The 25,199-nt window shown below is 36.2% G+C and overlaps 1 protein-coding gene across 2 annotated transcripts; it reads right to left on the bottom strand.

The window, feature by feature from the left end:
- Window positions 1-2,071: 2,071 nt before the first annotated feature.
- On the bottom strand, window positions 2,072-18,803 carry tmem87b (transmembrane protein 87B). Of its 2 annotated transcripts, none has more exons than XM_049481467.1 (20): window positions 18,604-18,803; window positions 14,046-14,106; window positions 13,384-13,475; window positions 13,164-13,298; window positions 13,003-13,056; window positions 12,875-12,919; window positions 12,663-12,756; window positions 12,445-12,506; window positions 11,785-11,968; window positions 10,606-10,705; window positions 10,387-10,480; window positions 9,321-9,391; window positions 7,808-7,917; window positions 7,610-7,668; window positions 7,209-7,312; window positions 5,671-5,744; window positions 5,501-5,568; window positions 5,261-5,313; window positions 4,598-4,628; window positions 2,072-4,502 (listed from the first exon to the last, which is right to left on the bottom strand). In XM_049481467.1, exons 1-20 carry the CDS (start codon window positions 18,754-18,756, stop codon window positions 4,461-4,463), a joined length of 1,686 nt encoding a protein of 561 aa, XP_049337424.1. In that variant the 5' UTR covers window positions 18,757-18,803; the 3' UTR covers window positions 2,072-4,460. The 2 variants fall into 2 exon arrangements, with proteins under 2 accessions (XP_049337424.1, XP_007228803.4); XM_007228741.4 differs by lacking the exon at window positions 9,321-9,391 and adding an exon at window positions 8,260-8,331 and having other exon boundaries at window positions 7,808-7,916; window positions 18,604-18,802.
- Between the last annotated feature and the right edge of the window lie 6,396 nt (window positions 18,804-25,199).

The following is a 25,199-nucleotide window of genomic DNA, read 5'->3' as shown; positions in this document are numbered from 1 at the left end:
TGTAGATTGAGAAGAAGTGTGATTGTAATTGTTTAGGCCCTCTTGTGGTTGTCTGGAGAAGATAACGTACAGGAGATCAATGACCTCAAGATGAAATGTATCATTAAGAGAAAACAAATGTTAATCAGATCAATACAATTTGTAGTGCATGGAATCTGGTCCTGGACTATCACTGCATAAAAGGGCTTGCAAAATTATTTATACCCCTTGAACCTTCCCATATTTTTTCACATTGCAACCACAAACATAAATATATTTAATTGGAATTTAATGTGAAAGACCAACACAAAATGGAATACAATTTTGAAGTGGAAAGAAAACTATGCATGATTTAAAACATTTGTTTTTACAATTAAAAAATTAAAAGTGTGTGCAAAAGTAATTAACCCCCTTTTCTCTGAGTGCAATTGCATTCAGAAGTGGCCTGGTGACTACTAATGACTAAAAAGAGTCCACCTGTGTGTGATCTAATCTCAGTACAAATACAGCTGCTACGTAAAGGCCTCAGAGGTTGGTTAAGAGAATATTGGGGAGTAAACAGCATCATGAAGTCCAAAGAACACACCATGCAGGTCAGGAATAAGGTTGTGGAGAGGTTTAAAGAAGGCTTAGGCTATAAAAAGATTCCCCAAGTTTTGAACATCTCACGGAGCACTGGTCAATGCATTATCCGGGAATGGAAATAGTATGGAACAACTGTAAACCTACCAAGACAAGGCCATCCACCTAAACTTACAGGCCGAACAAAGGAGCGCTGAAATCAGAGATGCAGCCAAGAAGCCCATGGTGACTCTGGACGAAATGCAGAGATCCACAGCTCAGGTGCGGGAATCTGTCCACAGGACAGCTATTAGTATTGCACTGCACAAATGTGGTCTTTATGGAGGAGTGGCAAGAAGAAATCCATTGTTAAAAGAAAGCCATAAAAGGTCCCATTTATAGTTCGCCAGAAGCCATTTCGGGAACACAGCTAACGTGGAATAAGGTGCTTTGGTCAGATGAGACCAAAATGTAACTTTTTGGCCAAAATGCAAAACGCTATGTGTGGCAGAGAATTAACAACGCACATCAGAAGGCACTGTGCTGGTTAGATTAGTAGGTTATATGGTTAAATAACAGATGGATGGAGCTGTGCTGGTTACATTAGTAGGTTCTGGTGTTTGATAACAGATGGATGGAGCTGTGCTGGTTAGATTAGTAGGTTCTGGGGTTTGATAACAGATGGATGGAGCTGTGCTGGTTAGATTAGTAGGTTCTGGGGTTTGATAACAGATGGATGGAGCTGTGCTGGTTAGATTAGTAGGTTCTGGGGTTTGACAACAGATGGATGGAGCTGTGCTGGATTAGTAGGTTCTGGGGATTGATAACAGACGGATGGAGCTGTGCTGGTTAGATTAGTAGGTTATATGGTTTAATAACAGATGGATGGTGCTGTGCTGGTTAGATTAGTAGGTTCTGGTGTTTGATAACAGATGGATGGAGCTGTGCTGGTTAGATTATTAGGTTCTGTGGTTTGATAACAGATGGATGGAGCTGTGCTGGTTAGATTAGTAGGTTCTGGGGTTTCATAACAGAAGGATGGTGCTGTGCTGGTTAGATTATTAGGTTCTGTGGTTTGATAACAGATGGATGGAGCTGTGCTGGTTAGATTAGTAGGTTCTGGGGTTTGATAACAGATGGATGGAGCTGTGCTGGTTAGATTAGTAGGTTCTGGGGTTTGATAACAGATGGATGGAGCTGTGCTGGTTAGATTAGTAGGTTCTGGGGTTTGATAACAGATGGATGGTGCTGTGCTGATTAAAATCTCTGCAGCGTGTGTATGTATAAACATGACTGATGATGAAATGGGTACCAACCAAAATCTTGACCAACAGACTGGTCAGGGCCGGCTGACTGCAGTCATCTCATTCTAGTCTATGATGTCACAAATATGGTGTAAAACAATATGACTGATAAATAATTTTAAAATAACTGATATTGACCACTGGAGAAATAGGTCAGAATGAGCAGAGACCCACAGCTCACCCCTGTGTGACCGTCCGATACCCTAACGCACACAACAGAAGCTGAATAAGGCCAATAAAATCATCTTTATTTACAGATCAACCCTATCAAAACACCAGAAAATGACAAACATGCATGAGGAATAAAGGACACTGAAAATCTGGTGTGGAGGTGGATCACATTTCAGGCTCTGGTTATCAAAAAATAAAACAAAGGGTTTGTTCATATAAAATAATAATAAAATCACATGAAATGAGGCTGTTCTACCTAGAGCTTTTACATGACAAAACAGTGTAAAAGTGCATTTAAAAACAAGGAAACAAATTGTAAAAAAAAAAAAAAATCCAGACAAGGTGAGCACACCGGTACTGCATATCAAATTTAATTCATTATAGTTCAGTAAATTGTGTTTGAACTCAACCAAAATGGACAGACATATACTCAAAGACAATACAGTAAAAACAAAAATGAAACAAGCAGAAATGTAAGGCTTCAGATTGACAAAAGGTAACACTTTAAAATAAGTTTTTATAAACAGTTTATAAAGGAGGTTGTTAGTTGCTATTTATTAGGGTGTAAATACTTTAAAATCATCCATTAACCAGTAATCACAAAACAGCAGTGACAGCAGTGGCCTCTCATCCGCTGAACAGCGATTACACTGTAATTTATACCTTAATTTTTTTTTACAGATCTTCCTGGATTTCACCAGCCTCAACATACCTGTTAATAACTTTCAATATTTATTATGTACTCATTATTATTTATTCAGCAATCATAATGTGCTCATTTAAGAAATTAAATGACTAAACCGACTTACTATGTTGTATATTGTATGAGATGTTAATGATGACTGATGGAAAAAAAAAAGAAAAGATAAGCATCCAGAAAGATTTGGTAAAAGATTTTTGTATTTACAACCTAATTAATAAGCATTAATAAACTCCATTATAAAAGATTTATATTTTAAAGTGGTACTGAGGAAAAAAAGACACTGAAAAGCAGAATTTAAATAAAAATAACGTGCACAAAGAATAGCAGATACAGTCTATTGCTATGCTCCCAATGCTTTAGGAACTATTGTGCTTCTTGCTGCAGTACAATTCAGGAATTCTGCTCATCTCCATTAATTCATAATTCATATCAAAGCTGGAGTTCACTTCACACATTACAAAAAAAAAAATATTTCTGCATCTCATTAAACTACCAGCCTTCTACCCCCCCAACCCTCCCCCAAGACAGACATCTGAAAAGTACATTTAGAAAAAAACTGAACACTCTGCTCCCACACACTCTCACATATATATGCATGTATAAACAAACCCAATCAACCAATGAGGACAGACAAAATCTCACACACTGTATTTTCAGATGGCTTACCATCATGAAACAGATAAATAACACTTTTACAGCAAACACACAATGTTTCAGGGTTTGTTTAAAAAAAGAAACACAAAACAGAAAAAAGTCTTTGGTCATCAACTTCAGATCCTTCCTATAAATCTCTCATTTGTTCAAGTTCATCATTCAAACCCCTGAATAAGAACACACTTTTCCAACAAGCTAACCCCTAACAATCCAGAGTGCAAAGTGTTCATTTCACAATTGGCTCACACAAAGTTTCAGGTAGAAAACAAACGGAAAATGTGTATGTTATGCGAGAAGCTTTGCAAAAAATTCAATCTGCAATCTGCAAAGATTTTAAGAATCAAAACGAAAAAGTATGTTACAATTGTGCAAAAAGAAAAATATATAAATCAAACCTATATTTTTAAAGATACTTTTACATTTTTTATTCTTTGCTTCTAGTGGATTTTGCTGCTAAAATCTTGTCCTTGGCAGAGGTTTCAGTGTATCTGTCAGATACAAATGGAGAATCAAGGTGAATGCCTTTTTTTAAACTTCGCCCACCAAACCAAAACTAAACTAAAGAAAAAACATGAAGCAGAAGCAAATGAGATTCCACTCGCAAAAAAATGAAAGCAAAGTAACGGTCAAATAACTGCAAAGAATAATGAACTAAAAAAAGTTTAATATACTATTCATTTGCAACAAACGTTTTTCTTGTGATTCTTAAAATTGCAGATTATTTTGTGTAAAAGTTGGGCACAAAATTAAGTCCATATAAATAAGTTTTTCTTTTATGTTCGAAAGTCATCACGTGTCTGTCAAATGTGTGGGGCAGACAGTGAATACAGTATTTCCACACCCACTTTGGGGTAAATGGAAAAAGTAGGTAATGCCTCAGAAATAGTAAAGGCGATAGAACCACTGCTGGGTTATCCAAGATGCTTCCGTGACATCAAACATGCTTCCTCTTCTATTCAGGGCACACAGTGGGCTCTGACCAGACAGTGACCCATCCCTCTTCTCTTCTCTGTGTTGTACCTCTTTCTCTCTGCCAATAGGGGTAGCAGCAGCAGATCACTGATCTCAGGAGGGCAGTTATTGTGTGTTCACTCCATTTTTGACATCTCATATTTTGTAGTCATAATTTCCTGTAAAAAGTAAAAGAAACAGAAGATTACTGGTTCATTCATTTGAAAAAAAGGGTTTTGCGAGTATGCAAAAATTGTTAGTTAATGCAACATACCTCATCAGAGTCGAGAAGAACAGGTAGAGCACTAAAAACAAACAAAAAAAACAGTTACTGCATCATATTGCTTTATCTCAGTCTATAGGGCTCATGTCAAAAGTAGACTAAAATAAAACTAGGCATTAATAAGGTTGGAACATGAGGCGTAACCCAGCTTGAGACTGGGCAGACCCTGTACTTTTCTTTTTTATTTAATATGAAATTACTACACCTTCATTCTGTATACTACTCCCTTATGCAAGAGGTTGGTCACCTTTCCCAAATGACAGTGTTATTTAATTTAATTGAGAAGTAATAAACACAATCCCTGTAGCTAGTAAAACCTAAAATAATATTTAGCAAACAACATAAAATGTTCTACCTTTATAAATTGTTTCCCACCTTACAAAAAATGTTCACGTTTAAGTGAAGAAGATAACGTTTAACACCTGTTCACACAAATAAACACCTCCCATTGTGGACATGTGCCCATGAGCAGTAGTGATAGCAACCAAAAAAAAAAAAAACACTAAATGATAAATTCTGTTTATGTCCAAATATGTATTTGAATATAACTTCAATCAGACTTTAAATCAGTCCTTATTTCAATGAGTTCAATAAGTGAAAAAGAACTGCCAGGGGGCATTGAAACTATACCCTGGATATACTGTTCTTACTTACACATCAGTTAAAGAGGAAGGAATGTTCTCCTCCACCCACTTCAAGTCTTCATCCTGACAATGAGCAAAATGTTTACATTCAGACTGTTCCTTCATTTATTTTTTAAATTTGTATGCAAACAGAAATAAATGTGTGTATATAATATATTATATTATATACTATATAATATAATATAATATATTATATATCATATCATATATATCATATATCATATATCACATATTATATTGTGGTACTAACTGGTCCAGGAGTGGGCTTTGCTGTTCCATTCGTCTCAGACTTTGCTGCTCTCAATTTTATTCCGTCTGCTAAAGAAATAAAAAAGAAACCGCTGGTGAGTTTAGGTTTTATCAATGACTTAAAGATGTTTTTAATAATTAAGTATTTTTTCTTAACAATTTACTACTTACCAATATTTGCAGAAACTAAAAACTCTTCAATTTCTTCATCATCTGAATCATCAATCAAAGGTGTAAAAGCATACCTACAAACACAGCACACACAGACCAGTGTAAACTAACAGAGACATTCTGACAATTAAAAAGGACAAAAACATGCTTTTATGATTCAGACGTAAAGCCCAATAACAGACTTGGACTTGGGTATTGCTATACATTTGGCCTGATGTTCTGAAAAGTAAATGAAGTCCATTAACAGTTTAAAATGTTTTCCAACAATGACATACAATACCTTGCAAATAATAACCTTCAATACAAGATATTTTTTAGACTTGTACTCCTCTTACAGTACAGTCTCTGCATTTCTCATGTCTTTGCAGACAGTAGTAATTCACACCTGCCTTCTGCAGATACAAAGCAGCAACCCATTAGTAAATTTTTGCTTCTGTTGGTAATATAAGGAACAGATTTAAAAAGTATTTTTGCACTGACATACAATGTCCTGCATAATTTTTGAGACTAGTTTGAGACTTCAAAATATGAAACACAAATAAGACTCAATCAGAAACTAAATATTTTGTAGAAGATAAAACATATATGGTAAATTGTAATTTTCCAAGGCTCAGAATTTGTATTAAATAATGATAATGTAAAAAAATAAATATCAGTAATAAAATTTAAATAATAAAAAAAACACAAAAATACTAAAGTGCAGAATATTTAGTACATTCATATAAATTGCAAAAAAACAAAATACATTTATCGCTATTACTGCATTATGGATATTTTAAATCACAATTTATGTAAAATGCAATATAGCACATCCTGACTGTCAGATAGGTGTATGGGGAGAATCACAGTGAAAGCCTTCCTTGAGTCAATGATTCCCTTAAGAGCACTAGGCCCTCCCTTCATCTTAATAATGTTCAGCTGGTTTTGTAAAGCCTTTTCCAATGCACAATCGCCCAATCATATCACTGGACTATATATTCTCTACAGTCAGTAATACCTGCACCTTAGTTACACACGAACATACAGATTTATTTGTCTAGTGTACTTACTGTCTATGCACCTTGTGTTTTGTTTTGCACTAATGTCTATCTAATGTCTGTCTTTGCACAGGAGATCTAGCCTAACAGTGTTTTGTTGCAATGTACAGTACAGTATTAGTATAATTACAAAGTTGAATAGAAAATCTACATGATTAGGCAAAAATTCATTTTACCACTTATTAAAACCTGAATGGGTACTTTAACCATGTGAACACATTGAATTATGTTTTTATCTGACAGTGATAATGTCATCTTTAAAAAAAAAACAAAAAAAAAACAACAAAAAAAACAACAACAAATAAACAAACAAAAAAAAAACAGGCAAATGTCTTTGCAAAAGACAGAGACACAGCACATCCTGCGATGTGAATATTGAAATGGCGACGCTAAAACGATATATTTTACAGCCCTAATTCACATGTTGAGTATGATTAAGTACAAATATATTAAATAATAATAAAATAATCTTTATCAAACAATAAGGAACTCAGAGCTTGCCTTTGGTTATTTGCAGATGGTCTCCAGAGAAACATGATAACGAGAAGTATGATTGAGAAGAGAAATCTCCAGAAGGCATCGTCAACCCAGAGCTCCATCCAATCCTGCATTCATTATAAAATAAATAATAAATAAATATACAATTTCTCTACTGAATACTATTGGTAAAATGACAGAAGTGTATTTCATCTTTGTTCAGACTCACATGTGCTAGTCAGTGATTGCACTGGTATAAAGTTTTCATGCTCAAATATATTATTAATATTATATTATATATATAAAACCTGTATTATACTACATTTACTTCAGCATTTCTTCAAATACAGTGCTTAGCATTGTTTTTACTGCAAACAACATTAATTATTGAAATAAATATAATACACGGTAAATCAGATACTCACAGCCTGACAGTCTGCTAACCGGAATTTTTTTGTAGTCCAAACCATGAAGATAATAGAGGCTGAAAATAAAAGAAATCCTTTTAAATTAAATATACAAATGCACGTATATAAATATATATATATATATATGCATGCTCTAAGTAACAATGCCAATTAATTAATTTATTTATTTTAATATTATTTCTTGTTAATACTCACCAATTACAGCAAATATGAGGGTATTAGTGAAGTGCCTATACAATGACAATTTCACTGGGTTTCTCCTGAGTTTCAGTGTCTTTATGGTTTGTGCAAGGCTAACAAATATGTGAGAACAAGTCAAGGAAATAAATATTTAAATAAACAAAAAAACAAATAAACAATTAAATAAATGTCACATGGTCACTGGGACACAAAAATAACAATACTAAACAAAAGCATACAATGGCACAGTTTTTTTTAAAGAACACCTTCCTCAAAAATACTAATCCGGTAACAGGGTAAACTAAACACCATTAGCATTCACTGTGACCTTATTAGCCTTTTCTGATGAAGGAGTCTTTTAAAAACATCAGTGGTTAAACATTTAAGCCAACATGCAGAGATCATGATGGAGCTGGGAGAGGACAGAGGAGGCCCTGCACAAGAACCAGAGGCTCCCAAAAGGATATCCACCAACACAGAGAGGAGTCAAGCAGGGCCAGGGGAATATTGGCCAGCAAGGCCAGATCAGAGTCTTTAGCCTGAGAGAGAAAGAGATGCAGGGAAGAAAAGGAAAGAGAGGGGAGAGTAGGTATGAGTGAAAGGGGCAAATATGAAGACAGAAAAATCCCTTTTTCACCAAAACTGGTTAGTGAGCAGTTATTTTTCACAATTACAATATTCTTCCTTTGATGACAACATTATTAGAAAATACCATCTAACAAGATCATAAGGTGAGTACTGGAGATCGGGCTAATCCAATCGAACACCTCCAAAAAGAAATATTTACATCAATAAACGTATTCAAACGGAAAAGGCAGATCCCCGACTGTAAACCTGCTGTATCACATCACAACCCACAGCAGGTGGAAATAATCTTACATCACAGCTAACATGACAACCAGGTTGCACATTCTCACTAGAGCTTTCCAGAAAAGCAGACAACCCAAAGTCTGAAGGAATTACAGAGAAGTAGTCCACTTTTGTTAAATTTAATGACCAGCTACCAACTTTACAGCATGCTTAAGCATTTAGAGTCCAGGTACAATCTTTCATAAATTATTTACTGTGGAAATTATTTCCATTCAGTGTATTTCTGTACATTTTTTGCTCTCATTATAGGATGTGCTGTTTAAACATCACAATAAAACCTTAAACACAACAACAGCAACAATAGTGATATTATTACATAAAAAAAAGTGTGTAAAAAAAAATTACTATATTTGTATAAAAAATGCTTTTTACTGAAATGCATAGTGGTACTGGCACTTGGCCCTTCACAGTTGATTAAGTAGATTAATACAAGGTAATTTTAACTTAGCAGGTCTTGTGTAATTTGATTCATGTCTTGTGGTAAATAACACTAAATGTGGTTCTTACTGCAACAAAATGTCAAAGTTAAATCTTTAAAACTGTTCAGCCATTTACTAATGTGCAGATTCCATCATCACTAAGAGCAGCTCTGTGCCCTCAAACAAACTGCAATGTTGTTTTCTCAAAAACAAAATTTAAAAACAAATGGAAGGATATGAACCAAATGGCGCTGGAGTCAAACACAGCCAGTACAATGGCAGTGATCAGAGCTGGTCCATTGTCCCGACCCTTTCAGATCAAAACAAGCATTTGCTTACTCATACGACATACACACACACACACACACACACACACGACCACTCCATTCACACAGCAGGTAAAAGGCCCAAACCAGATCTGTCACGTGTCTTTAGGGTGGGAATAACAGGGCATCTCAAGATAGAATATCACAATATACTGTGATTCTGCAAGCGAATCAAGTGAATTATGCAGAGATAACTCTAAATAAACCAATACCAGAAATTATGGATTTATTGGTGTCAGTTTCACACAATTTACAGGTTTATCCTATTTCATTTGATTAGCACCACCATGTGGAGTCAAATTACGGGAGAGTCTTAGGGAGTTCAGAGCTCCAATGTTTCAATAGAAATTGCCCATATTTAAAGTCATGTATTGCTAGAATATGATACGATATATCACAATATCGATATATTGTCCCACCCCAGGTGTTTCATTTGTGTGGCAGTGTAAACAACTAAAACATTAAATTAAATTTTTGACACTTTCGATTTTGATTTGGGTTACTAAAATCTGATAAATATTGAATACATATCACAGCAATAGTAAACAGCTAGATCAGAAGTCATGTGACTTTTCTGTTAAATTGGAGTAGAGGGCTGAATGACAAGAACACAGAAAAATAGACAGCAGCAGTATATAAGGTCTTCAGTGGTGGAATAATGAGATAACAGAGCTCTGAAATATTTGGAAAGATCTCTCTTTCGATAATATTAAAAGGGTTGTGTTGCAGCTGCTCAGTGTTTCTAATGAATTGACTGGATACTACTACAAATGGTGGGTGCAGCATTAAAAAGAAAAAGGACAAATACTGCATCCTTTAAATTAACGGCTTCTCTGTAATTACCCCTAAAATCAGATTTGGGCCACTTTTATCTGCTGTAGACATAGTGGCTTATCTCATTAAAAATATTTCCAGATGCGTCCATCAAGTTTTACTGTAGAAATATTACACATGCTTAGTGATATAAGGTTTACTTTACCCCAGTTATCCGCAGAACGCCCTCAATAGCAGCAAAGGCAAAATAAAGCACTCCTAGTCCCACAACTCTGTGCATGACTGTTCCCAAACGAGGCCTAAAATAGAAACATAAATTATATGAGCAACACACATCTCCAAAAACAAAACATGCTGCTTTAATCACACTCAAATTAAATCAAATCATTATATCACCTTATAGTAGCGGTCATCCTTTACTTACTTGACAATACCGTAGCCCAGGCTGACGATGATGACCAAGAGTCGAGCAAGAGTTCTCTTTAGAGCAGAGATGAGCTCAGCAAAAACCAGCAAGCCTTGAGCTGTAAAAAAAAAAAAAACACAAATTAAACCGTATTAGGACACCTCATCATCAGTAAACACCCAACACCTGAGCAAACATCATACAAACAATAATACATTAACAATAATAGAAAAAGAAACAAAAAAAATACTTTTGAATGGCACCTTCAAGCAAATTATAACAAATAACCAGAAAAAAAATATAAATCTAAAAATAACATTTTTGGAAAGTCTCAAACTGAAATTGTAAACAAGTAAAGGCCGTTTTATACTGCAACCGATTTATAAAGACAGCAACAACCCATGTTAAATTTAAAAAGCATATATTAATGATGCCTCCCAGACGGAGTCCAAAACGAATGTACTGCGGTGCTGCATAAATCTTTTAAGCGGAGTGAGTTGGAATTTCTGTGGCGTTAAAACTAGTCTGACCAATTTGAGCGGAGCTCCATCATGGAAGTGGATTAAACAAATTAGCTTTAAGCTGGCTGCACACTAAATGTGCTGCGTCGAGCCGAGCCACAATGAAACGTGAAACTCAGTAGCAACAGCTTTTTAGTTCAAGTCACAGGTCATATGTTTTAGACTTTTGCTTTGTTTTGGTTTTGTGTTGGTTTTAATTTAGTGTAATAACAAAAAAAGGTGCATGAAATGCATAGAAAGAGAATAATGTCGGGAGTCTCAGGACGTCGGCTTGCGTCACTGAGGGCTGCGTACCTGCATGAAGACTAACTTCTCTATTTCTAATGAGCACTTACTTGCATGAAAGAGGATTTTGTTTGTTTTGTTTTGTGCCACATCAGCAACATATTGGATATTTAATGGCATCGACAATGTTTGTGACTTAAAACCTTTTAAAACCTTTATATATTTTTAGATTCTGCTTTAAAAGGGTATAATATTATAACTTTTATACTGTCACATAAGAGAGGTTAAATCTTTATTAATCCCACAGTGGTGTGTGTGTGTGTATATATAAAATATATTTTTGTAGATCAGTGGCATAAAATTATTTTAAAATTACTCTCTTATCGCAATAACTCCTGGGAAAATAAATCATTTATTATATATTAAATTCATGCATGGTCTGTATACTCACATGCTGAGCCAACAGCATTGGTGTTCTCATACTCAGCGCAGAAAACGGCCATCTCCACCATTCCCAAGAAGATCACGCCAGCTATCCAGAACTGAATGCGCAGCAGGTCTTTCCAGTAGCAAGATGCCCAGATGAACCACAGCAGAGCAAACAGTATGTAGACGATGCACATCACCATATAGAACTGAAGAAACATGAAAAACAATAAGACAGCACACTTTCAGATACTGACTGTACTCCAGGGTTCATTTTCAATTGAAGGATCAATTTCTGGCAATTTCATGATTTTCAATTATTTATAATATGATTTTTCATGTTTATTTACGTAATATATTTCATTGCAAGGTACATTGGGTGTCTTATAAAATTAAAATGACCAAAATGAAGTCAAGTAATGTACAAAATAAGCAATAATAAGCTTTTTAGGAATATTTTATACTCTTCAATAACAGATGCTGTCAAGAAATGTAGAGAACTGTGATATCAAGTAATCTCAATATTGTGATATGCCCAGCCATTCCCACACCTAGGTTGAAATACAGCAATAGCTGGACTTGATGGATGTATAAAGACTTTTTTTAAAGGGGCAACCTCATTTAAACTAAGATCTATGCAAAGAAAAAGACATAGCAAAGGAAAACTCAGCAGAAAGACACTTACAATCATAAGAGGCCATTCCGTTACTGAAATGTAGCCATGATCCCCTTTCATCACAACACTGACTGTACAATGCAAAAAACAAAACAAAAAACATTATTAATATTACTACTACTATCAGTGTTAACAATAAAGTTATTTTCTCTATTCAAAACAACCTAAATCTTTGAAAATTAATAAAAAATATATATATAAAAAAACATTAAAATAGACATTCTCACATGTTAAATTCCAGTTGACGTCCTTTTCTTGGGGCTTAATCGAAACCACAAGGAGATAAGGTCCATCTTTCCACGTTGTAGCGATAACATTATCCTTTTGAGAGAAAGATAGGCAGGAACCTTATAATACATTTATAAATTCACGTGCACTGCTTAAAAAAATATTAAGTAGTTCTTTAAAAGCTGTTAAAAACAAAAAAGGGGGGCTTTACCCGAACTCCAGCTTCTGCTGTAAGCCACTTTGTATAATTGGCATCCTAAAATGATGAACAAACATGTTAGAGGACTTAATACACAAATGCTTTGTGGTCATTAGGTATCTTTTAAAAGTAGTTCTTACCTTATTTCCACCCTCTATTGGAGGCTCCACAGTTCTTGGCTCCGCTCGTGATTTCTAAAGATGAACATAAATACTGACCTTTAAGAGGACTGGAACAAAAGGCTAAGTTTTTTAATTAGAAGATCATTATTTTTGTAAATACTCAGAGAAAAGGTACTCGCATTGAGCATGGGGAAGAACTGGTTGCCACTGTTGCAGGATAAAGGTTTGTACAGGTGTTCAATGTATTCTCCGTGCCCAAGAGGGTAGGGGTCTAAACTCTCTCCTCGGCTCAGTGGCGTCCTCTCGTACATTTCCTGGTAGAAAAAATTTAATTGTAACCGTAACCTTCAGTACACACGAACATTTTGTATTTTAAAAACTTACATGTAGAGTATTTACCTCTATGTTATTGAACTCATTGTGACATGGGTAGTATTTTAAATACCAACTTATGTTAAAGTGCACTTCTTCTGGACAGTGAAAGGAAGTTACTGCAAAAAAAAAAACACCACATTTTAACTATTACAGTTTAGTGACTGTTACTGTGTTATAGTTTTATAGGCTCTATGCACTTTAGGTCTGTGACATGTTCTCTTTTGTTGTTGTTATACTGGCAGAGTAGCTTCTGGTCAGTTTTGCGTGAGGAAACATAGCATTTCCGACTTAACCCAGTGCCTAGAGCAAATATCAGGTAGTTGACTCAGAACCCATTTCTGTGTGTTTGTATATATAGTATTACGATGCCTATTAAAACGTTTAACTTTGGGGCGCTGAGTGGTACAGCAGTCTAGAGCGCTGCCACTATGATCGGGAGGTCGCTGCCGGAGCCCTTTGATATATACTTTCTATAATACTTAATTTATGTTCTCATTAATCGATCACAGACTGCCCTTGTGTAATCCACTGAACAAAGTCCAAAAATTATTCTGATCATAAACGACACCCAGATGACTGGTGTACATAGAGCCTATTGCATCACAAGCAGATCAGTCTGTGTTAGTACATTACCAACATTCACATTGTGATTACTGTTTCTTATATCAAATGTGATCAAATATTACCTTTCAGTTGGATGTGTGTGTTCTTATACATGGATTTTTTTAATAACAGGGGTCTTGATGTCTGAAAGAAAGAAAAAAATATAAGATCTTGTTGGTGCTATGGTCGGTGGTAAAATATAAAATTCAAGAGCTTATCGTCATATGCACACTAAACACAGTACAATAAAATTCTTCCTCCACTGACAGTCAGGTACTGAGACACTGAGACAAGTCAGGTAACAGAGAAAAACAAACTGACAACTTAATCCTTTTAGATCTAAATTTCGTTTCAGTGATAAAAAAGAATGTTGTTTTCTTCTTGTAATACGCACAAAAGAAGACACTAATACTTTAATATAAAATCTGTAACAAACAATTTATCCAATGATTGCAAAATATTTAATTGCTTTCATACTGTCCACTGCATTGGAAGACTGTTTTTAACATTTTTACTTTATATTTGATATTGACCTTTTCTATTTAAATCATAAACATTAAAATAAACATGATAAAAGGTGTTGTTAATTAAATTAGTAAAAATAAGCCCTTACTTTGCTTTGCTGGCTATAGTGCTGCCATGCTCTAATGTCTAGAGGTGGGGCTAAACAACTACACAAAATCCATTGTAGTGGACGCAGGGTCTGTAGGGTTAAATACTATAGACAATACTAAGTTAGATAATTAATTAAAAAAAAGGACTCAAGTCAAAGGGTACTGGATAAAAATGTAGACATAAATAAGTAGCTTTATAAGCCTGTTAACTATGTTGTGGGTTTGTGCAAACAGCAAACAGTTTGTATGTGTGCAGTTGTGCAGGAACTTTTCCATAAACTGCACTGTGCATTATTGCAACAGCTACACAATACAGGTCTCCTTGACCTCAGCATTTAAGTCTTATAAGTCTATCAGTCTTGGCTAATATGGATGGTAATGAATGCATGGTGTTAGTGTAATCAGTAATTCAGTCCTGTTACTGAGACATGGCATCCCCTTTCAAAGACAGCTACCAGATATCGATTGGACTGCCCAAGTGGAAAAACAGGGTCTTTAAATATTTGATAACCCCACCTTGAGAGTAAACATGCAGGAATACAACCTGCTGACTGCTGAATAGCCACTAGACAGTTGGTATTTTATCAAAATTATTAATGTGCATTCCTTAGTGTGATTAACTCTGTATAATATGTAAATATCTAAGCAGCAAATAGGTAAACAACTATAGTAGCTCATTACATCCCTAATGTTTAGAAACACCTGCCAGTTTCAGATTTCAGGTGATCAAATCTACAATCAAATCTACTAGACCGTAATCAATGTAAATGGATATTACCTAACTGACTAGCTTAATATTTAATTATGTGTAGCTAGTAGGGTGTCTCATCATATTGTAAACAATATATTGTGACAGTAATAATACTATGATTTAAAATGTCCATACCAAGGTTCACTATATATCAGTATATATAGTAGATTTTATTGTTATGTTGTATTATTCATTGTTAAATTATTATTATTTTATAAAATCTGATTATTGGTAAGTTACTGTTTTTAGAAAATAGAAAAAAAAACCTTTACCGATTTTTTGTTCCTGCTGAACGTTTGAAACATTACATAAACATATATATGAAATAAAACCTTTACATTTATTTTGTTAAATCAGCAATCAAGACTATCACAGAATATTATGAATAAAAAAAACTTGAAGTGATTGACACTATGAATATAAATATAATTTACTTTAGCCAATAACACACTGATTTTCATTTACATTTAAAACCAAACATTGATAAAAAAAAAGTTAGCCTTAAGGATAAGACAGGGAACAGAAAGTGCCGTTTTTTATTGATTGACAATTTTTGCCGGAGTTTTTTTCCATATTGCCAAGAATACCGTTATTGCAAAAATGCCCTAAAATATCCTGATATTAATTTAAGGCCATACCATATCATTGAGAAGGGTCTGCGCGCAGATCTCATTTCTGAGCCCTACCTCTCCTGTGGTACCTACATGAGGCACCACAGAGGAGGTGGCATTGTTTCCAGTATCGCCATCTAGTGGTATGGGGTAGTATTGAGCCTGAAATTCAGTGTTATTTGTGCACGAAGCGTGGGGAACTTGTATTATTATTGTTTTAGATCAGTTATCAACATTTTTGATCCAACAGAGCATTTAATTGACGGTACGTTGCAAACGACAGTTTTAGACGTGATGTCTAAGTTATCAGCTAACATTATCTTGGTATACTGATAATTTAGGTAACTTAGCTATAATATTATCCGAAGCAAGATCGCTAGACGCTGTTTAGCTAGTTTCAGTTAACTAACTATATATATATGTGTGTGTGTGTGTGTGTGTGTAACTTATATGTATTAACTTATACAGTAAACACATTATGATAGGTCTGGCATTGAGTAACGTAACCAGCTGTCTGTCTTTGATATACTTTGACTTAGTTGGTGAAGTAATTGGTGCTTTTATTACATTTAATTGTCCTCTGTTCATTTATTGTTGTTGTTTTTTAATAAAGTCGCTGCTTGAATTATTTTTCCGCTTGTTTATTGTGCATACTTTATTGCATCTTTCTGAAAATAAGCAATTTTATAGTGTTATTAAAACACAGACAAGCATGCTATTAGAAAATGTAACAGGTTACTAGCAATCAAAACAACTAGCTAAGTTAGCCGATTTTGTCAATGAATGTTTTATATTACAACACAAACCTATTGCCTACATCTCAGTCAAACCTAGAATCTCCTAGGTATTTAGTTCGCTAACCAGATATATTAATATTCAAATTCCACAAAAACGTTACATCTCAGTCAAACCTAGAATCTCCTAGGCACCCCAAACCCAAAAAGTATAAAATATATTTGTAAAGTATAAAGTTCATTAAACTATTGTTGCTTGTTATAACCGTGGTTTCGTACAATGAGCAGTCGGCCAAGTTGACTTTTATTTTGAAGCATGTGAAAAAAAACTGTGGTGACGTCGTTTCCGGGACTCAGGGACGAGCTAGGTGTCGTAGAAGAGGTGGACTGACAAATGAGATCTGCGGCCTGACGCTGTTGATATCATTCACCCCTAGACTCGCTAGCTATACATTTTCTGATTGAAAATAGCTAGCTACATACTTTAACACCACACGACCCTAAAGAAGTTAGCTTTAACTCCTGAAATGCTGCCAGCCTATCAAATCATTGGTTGTTGGCAGCGCAGCTAAGTTACATATCTAAGCTTTACATTTGTTTTCAAAAGGGTTATATAATTAGCTAGCTTGCTATAAACTAAAATTGTGTGAAAAGAACAGAAAACCTGAACACTTCACTTAGAAAAAACTTAGAAAAACACACAAATAATCTTAATTTTGTTTCTGAGCAATGCTTCAAACGTGTCTAAAGACACTTTGTTAAATAAGCTAGCTACTTAGCTACGTTAGAAGTCTAGTTAAAGGAGACCAGCATGTATCGCCCCAACAGAAAACAGGCTAGTTAGCTAGTTCAGCTAAGTTAACCAGCTATCATTAACTCTCACAGTCAATGCAACATCTGTTCGCTAGTTAGCTAGCTTAGTCAGCCATCATTATATCTGACTAATTTAGCTAGCTCTTTAGCTCTTAGTAATTTAGCTAGGTTAGCTAAGTTAGCCAGTTTTCATTAGCTCTTAATGGCACTGCTAGTAAGTAAGTTAGTTAACTAACTTAGTAAAGTTAGTCAGCTATCATTAGCTCTCAATGGCAATACTAGTTAGTTACTCAATTAGGTTCGCCAAGTAAGCCAGCAATGCCATAGCAGCTTGGAAGCTAGTTAGCCAACTTAGCTAGTTCATTTAGCCAGTTATCATTAGCTCTCACTGACAATGCCACATCAGAGTGATAGTTAGCTAGCGTAGCTAACTTAGCCAGATACCATTAGCTATCACTGGCAATTCTATAAACTTAGCCAACTTACTATTTGCAAGCAATGTCATATCAGCTTGCTAGCAAGTTAATTTAACCCGTCATCATTACCTCTCGCTAGCAATGTCACAACGGATTACTAGATTTCTAGCGTAGCTAAGATAGCCAGCTATCATTATCTCTCACTGGCAATGCTAACTTAGTTAGCTAGGTTGGCTAGGTTTTGATATGTTAGCCGGTTAGCATTAGCTCTCAATTGCAATGCCACATCAGCTCGCTAGCTATGTTAGCGTTAGCTAAGACAGCAGTATGCTAAACTATTAAGTAAATTCTACAACCAGCAGTTAGCTATATAGGAGTTTATCGTAGTTCACGTCCCTAAAACGATGTTAAACCGTAAACAGTACGTTTAAAAGAAGCAGAATAACAGAAAGTAGACACTAGACGCCCCGTGTTTAGCTAGTCTTGCTAGATAGCTAGTGACAGTGGGTAATTCAGGTCCAGAACGTGAAAATCCATCTCGGGGTTTTGTTTCAGCTGCCTGGCTGGCTCTGAGTATAAACGAGCTGCAGCATAGCCATCCATACAGCTGTAATACAACCCTGGAATGGATTCTCCAATTCTGTGCCTGGATTACCCACCTCTACGCCAAACCCAAAATAAACATAAGGAACAGCTTCTTACATTGTCAACATTAATAGACCAGTGTCCCGTCTCCGGAGCCGCGCCCACTTCATTCATAAACGAACTAAATAAAGTCCAGAACACAACAGAAACCCAGAGCATCTTTCTGAGCGCAGTAGAGCTCCCCGTCCACCGAACTGCAGTACAGGCCATGTTGGATTCGCTGTCTGGGAGACAGCATGGTAGCGCGCACGCGCGCGTGTGCATCCAGAGCTCACCTGAGGCAACACCTGCCTGTGTGGCACGTGATCAGAAGTGTGCTTGTACTGCCAAGCTGTGTTATACAGGTCCTTCTCAAAAAATGAGCATATTGTGATAAAGTTAATTCTTTTCCATAATGAAATGATAAAAAATAAACTTTCATATATTTTAGATTCATTGCACACCAACTGAAATATTTCAGATCTTTTGTTGTTTTAATACTGATGATTTTGGTATACAGCTCATGAAAACCCAAAATTCCTATCTCACAAAATTAGCATATCATGAAAAGGTTCTCTAAACAAGCTATTAACCTAATCATCTGAATCAACGAATTAACTTTAAACACCTGCAAAAGATTCCGGAGGCTTTTAAAAACTCCCAGCCTGGTTCATTACTCAAAACCGCAATCATGGGTAAGACTGCAGACCTGACTGCTGTCCAGAAGGCCATCATTGACATCCTCAAGCAAGAGGGTAAAACACAGAAAGAAATTTCTGAACGAATAGGCTGTTCCCAGAGTGTTGTATCAAGGCACCTCAGTGGGAAGTCTGTGGGAAGGAAAAAGTGTGGCAGAAAACAATGCACAAGGAGAAGAGGTGACCGGACCCTGAGGAAGATTCTGGAGAAGGGCCGATTCCAGACCTTGGGGGACCTGTGGAAGCAGTGGACTGAGTCTGTAGTTGAAACATCCAGAGCCACCGTGCACAGGCGTGTGCAGGAAATGGGCTACAGGTGCCGCATTCCTCCGGTCAAGCCACTTTTGAACCAGAAACAGCGGCAGAAGTGCCTGACCTGGGCTACAGAGAAGCAGCACTAGACTGTTGCTCAGTGGTCCAAAGTACCAGGGTAGTCAAGGTGCCAGAGTCTGGAGGAAGGCTGGGGAGAAGGAAATGCCAGTGTCAAGTACCCACAGTCAGTGATGGTCTGGGGTGCCATGTCAGCTGCTGGTGTTGGTCCACTGTGTTTTACCAAGGGCAGGGTCAATGCAGCTAGCTATCAGGAGATTTTTTAGCACTTCATGCTTCCATCTGCTGAAAAGCTTTATGAAGATGAAGACTTTATTTTTCAGCAGGACCTGGCACCTGCTCACATTGCCAAAACCACTGGTAAATGGTTTACTGACCATGGTATTACTGTGCTCAATTGGCCTGCCAACTCTCCTGACCTGAACCCCATAGAGAATCTGTGGAATATTGTGAAGAAAAAGTTGAGAGACACAAGACCCAACACTCTGGATGAGCTTAAGGCCGCTATGGAAGCATCCTGAGCCTCCATAACACCTCAACAGTGCCACAGGCTGATTGCCTCCATGCCACGCCACACTAAAGCAGTCATTTCTGCAAAAGGATTCCCGACCAAGTATTGAGTGCATAACTGAACATAATTATTTGAAGGTTGACTTTTTTTGTATTAAAAACACTTTTCTTTTATTGGTTGGGTGAAATATGCAAATTTTTTGAGTTAGGGATTTTTGTTTTTTCTTTACTTTTTTGCCCAAATCATAAATATTAAAACAATAAAAGGCGTGAACTACTTCATTTGCGTGTAATGAATCTAAAATATATGAAAGTCTAATGTTTATCAGCACATTGCAGAAAATAATGAACTTTATCACAATATGCACATTTTTTGAGAAGGACCTGTATTTCTATCAGAGATGTATAAAGTACTAGAGACCCAGACTTGAGTAAAAGTACAAGTACTCTATCAAAAAGTGACTTGAGCAGAAGTTGAAACACTTAAGTTGAAGTACTAAAGTAGAACTTACTTAAAGGAGAACTCGTGTAGTATTTGACATTTGGTGTAGTAAAACATAAAAAAGAGTACTAACCTTTGTTGAATAGCCCACCTCCGCTCTCCTGCAGCTTTTAGAGATCCTGTAGTTTTGTGCAGTTTCTTAAAACATGCTTTAGAATAAATGATATGGGGCATATTTTGCCACTGCAGATAAATCTCTTTTTACATAGTTATCCAGGCTCAAAGTAGCTCCACACCTCATTGGTAGAATCTGGGAAGCCCTGGCATTTAAAATGAGCCAATAATAACTTTAAAAGTGCACAAGAAGCTTATTAAAAACTACTGTGTACAATCCGGAGCATAACCTAATCTTCAGACACCGCAATCTTAAAATAAAGTTATGATCAGTACCTGAGTAGTATTTTTTAGTGATGGTGTCCCCTGGAGATTAGGTTACGCTACAGGTTGTAAATAGTGGTTTTTAATAAGCCCCATATCATCCATTCTAAAGCATGTTTGGGGAAACTGCAAAAAATTACTGGATCTCAGAAAGCAGTGAGAGAACGGAGGTGGGCTATTCAACAGGTTAGTACTCTTTATCACGTTTACTACACTAAAAATCTATTTTACACCCGGAGTTCTCCTTAAAGTATTGCAAGCAGTTTATTCTAAAATATACTACTCAGGTTCTGAAAATAAAAGTACAGTATTGTGTAATGTCAATTTCAATAGTGTTTATTTATATTATTTCAAGTGTTTAGACTAAATAATTTTCACATTTTCTTTGGCTGTAGTAGCATTACAATCACAGGAATGTACGAGATAGAGTAGATGTACATGGAGTCTTCATTTAACTGTATAAACAAACTTATCCAAAACAAAGTGTAAACAATAGCTAGGCATTATGATATTTTAACCAATTCTGCATTAAAGATCACAAGTTGGTCTACAACTTCTTAAAAATCAACTGAAGCTGTCAAAAGCACATACAAGTATTTTGTATGTAAATAAAATAATTAGAGCACCTTAAACATGAGCTTAACTCCATCACTCAAAGCTCCAAGCAGGACAGAGAATCAGGCAAAACACAGACATGCAACATAGAAGCAAGAGTCTGAATACATTTTACATCCACACAGGTCTAACATATTCATATAAATAGCAACACCAGCAATGGAAGCAGCTAGAGTTCAAAACTGGACGATGAAAGTGTTGATGGTGTCAGAGGTGGGGTTTCTGGTTCTTTCAATCTTTCAAATGTTCTCAGTGCAGGCAGCTAAGCAACAGAACACAAGAAGTGCAGTCTTCTAATAAGACAGCTGTGGGTTTGGGATGATTTGTATTAATCGTAATTTTTTTAAATTGTAATAAGTAACGAAGCTTCACATAAACAACCTGAGTAAAAGTATAAAACAAAATATCTGAGTAAAAGTATTAAAGTTAGTAGTAAAGTAGTTCTACTTTGTTACTGTACATCTCTGATTTTTACTAGTTTTAATACAGTACCAGTATAAAGTTTGGACACACTTTTTTTCTTTATTTTCTTCTTAATTTTATTTTTGTGTATTATTGTAGATTAATATGAAAGACAGGGGTACATATGGAATTAAATAGTAAACAGTAAAAAAAGTGTTTGTTCTCCTAAACCCAACTGGGATGGTGATTTGGGATGAGCTGGAGTTTCACAGCATCAAGGAAAAGTATAGCAGCTATTGTTCAGCACCTCCAGGAACTCCTTCAAGACTTTGTGAAAACTATTCCAGGTGACTCTCCCTCATGAAACACTGCGATTAAAATACCAAGAGTGCGCAGATCTGTCATGTAATGTGGTACTTAAAATAATCTAAAATATAAAACATATTCTGTTTTGTTTAACAAATAATAATATTATATAAAACCTATAAATCACCCTTTGTATTTAGTAGTCTAGTTGCAGTGCTGTTTGGCCCCGACAAGCTGCTTTTTATTTTCTCATCTTATCAATGTCTTTATTGATGCATTTCACCTGTCAGACCTAATTCTTCTCTTCACTGCTGAAACTGCTACTGAGTGAAAAGTTGAGCTAAAGACGATGTCATGTAGGTCAGCCAGACCTTTTCCTTTACCAGTTTTTTGAAGGTGTAGGAAGCAGTACTCACCACTCTCTGGCCTCATGTGTAATTTCAAAACAGAGTTTTCTGTGTCTTTTTCTAGTTATTATAATGAAAGTCTGAATGTGTTGTGTGTTGTGTAAATGTAAATGCTGCAGTAGAAAGTGCAGTAACAGTTACTCTGGACATACAGGTCCTTCTCAAACAATTAGCATATTGTGATAAAGTTAATTATTTTCTGTAATGTAGTGATAAACATTAGACTTTCATATATTTTAGATTCATTACACACAACTGAAGTAGTTCAAGCCTTTTAATATTGATGATTTTGGCAAAAAAGTAAAGAAAAAACAGTCCCAGTCCCTGTCTCAAAAATTAACATATTTCATCCATCCAATAAAAGAAAAGTATTTTTTATACAAAAAAGTCAACCTTCAAATAATTATGTTCAGTTATGCACTCAATACTTGGTCGGGAATCCTTTTGCAGAAATGACTGCTTCAATGCGGCGTGGCATGGAGGCAATCAGCCTGTGGCACTGCTGAGGTGTCATGGAGGCCCAGGATGTTTCAATAGTGGCCTTCAGCTCATCCAGAGTGTTGGGTCTTGCTTCTCTCAACTTTCTCTTCACAATATTCCACAGATTCTCTATGGGGTTCAGGTCAGGAGAGTTGGCAGGCCAATTGAGCACAGTAATACCATGGTCAGTAAACCATTTACCAGTGCCCTTGATAAAACACAGTGGACCAACACCAGCAGCTGACATGGCACCCCAGACCATCACTGACTGTGGGTACTTGACACTGGACTTCAGGCATTTTGGCATTTCCTTCTCCCCAGTCTTCCTCCAGACTCTGGCACCTTGATTTCCAAATGACATGCAAAAATTGAGCAACAAAATTGAGTCTAGTGCTGCTTCTCTGTAGCCCAGGTCAGGGACTTCTGCCGCTGTTTCTGGTTCAAAAGTGGCTTGACCGGAGAAATTTTCTGCACACGCCTGTGCACGGTGGCTCTGAATGTTTCTACTACAGACTCAGTCCACTGCTTCCGCAGGTCCCCCAAGGTCTGGAATTGGCCCTTCTCCAGAATCTTCCTCAGGGTCCTTTCACCTCTTCTCCTTGTGCATTGTTTTCTGCCACACTTTTTCCTTCCCACAGACTTCCCACTGAGGTGCCTTGATACAACACTCTGGGAACAGCCTATTCGTTCAGAAATGTATATACCCTCTTGCCTGAGGATGTCAATGATGGCCTTCTGGACAGCAGTCAGGTCGGCAGTCTTACCCATGATTGCGGTTTTGAGTAATGAACCAGGCTGGGAGTTTTTAAAAGCCTCAGGAATCTTTTGCAGGTGTTTAGAGTTAATTCGTTGATTCAGATGATTAGGTTAATAGCTTGTTTAGAGAACCTTTTCATGATATGCTAATTGTATGGGATTTTTGGTTTTTATGAGCTGTATACCAAAATCATCAGTATTTCAACAATAAAAGACCTGAAATATATCAGTTGGTGTGCAATAAATCTAAAATATATGAAAGTTTCATTTTTATCATTTCATTATGGAAAAGAATGAACTTTATCACAATATGCAATTTTTTATAAGGACCTGTATACATGCTTATATATGTACATAATTTTATTCATATGTCTTCAAAGTGTTAAACTAAGATAAAATAAGTTAAGATATGCACAAAGTAGTAGAAAGAGCCAAAACATTCTGATGCTTGTATGTAATGTTAAGTGTGTGTAAGTGTATAGTGTAACTGTACGTGTGTGTGATCTACTGGTTGCAGTGCTGGTTATACAGTCTGGCAGCATCAGGAAGGAGGGAGCAGTGGTAATGTTTTTTCACCCGCTTGAGGTGAGGCAGTCGGTCAATGAAAGAGCTCTTCAGTGTTGTTTCCTGTTCCCTGCAGTGTGTTAAATAAAGAGAGTGTTTCTGGAAATATCTGCAAAAACTGTGCCAGACTGAGGTGCACTGCTTTTGACAGGCTGTCAGATGCTGTGTTTACAAGCACCAGTCTGTCAATGACACAGAGACAGAGATAGTGCTGTTCACTCAGAAAATTACAACAATGTGTATCTACTTCTTGTGTCATGAATCAAAACATCGCAACATGATGTGTTTGATTTAATTGGCGTAGGTGACATCGCATGTCCTGGGATGTGACGATTGTGCATGCGCACATCGGCTTGACAATACTTAAATGATATATCGTGCAGCCCTAACATTATTGATATCTAAATAGCTGGAAGCACAAGTGAGTACACCTCACAGTGATCATGTCATTGTATTGCAAGTTTCCAGGTGTATTTGGTAAGAGAGGGTTTTCTCACACTGGCCACTGGATATTTAACATGGCAGTTCATGAGAACTCTCTGAGGATGTGAGAAACAGAATTATTGCTCTCTACACAGATGTTCTAGGCTATAAATCGAACACCCTAAAAATTAGCTACAGCACAATGGCATGTAACATTTTTTCAGCAGAATGGGTTCCATCCTCCTTACGGTCGACGGTATAATAAAATCTTTGACAAAAGTTTTGACAATTAGATTGTAAAGA

Source organism: Astyanax mexicanus, chromosome 7 (genome assembly GCF_023375975.1).
Source record: "Astyanax mexicanus isolate ESR-SI-001 chromosome 7, AstMex3_surface, whole genome shotgun sequence".
Classification (NCBI taxonomy): Eukaryota; Metazoa; Chordata; class Actinopteri; order Characiformes; family Acestrorhamphidae; genus Astyanax; species Astyanax mexicanus.
The sequence above is the reverse complement of the archived record's forward strand: the minus strand, read 5'-3'. Positions and strand labels throughout refer to the sequence as shown.

Excerpts from the sequence above, each read along its gene's own strand:
- tmem87b (XM_049481467.1), bottom strand. The coding sequence starts at position 18,756 with ATGGCCTGTACTGCAGTTCGGTGGACGGGGAGCTCTACTGCGCTCAGA. Across the intron at positions 12,920-13,002 it reads CAATAGAGGGTGGAAATAAG|GATGCCAATTATACAAAGTG; the intron begins GTAAGAACTACT and ends TCATCATTTTAG. Across the intron at positions 5,314-5,500 it reads CAAAGCCCACTCCTGGACCA|GATGAAGACTTGAAGTGGGT; the intron begins GTTAGTACCACA and ends GCTCATTGTCAG.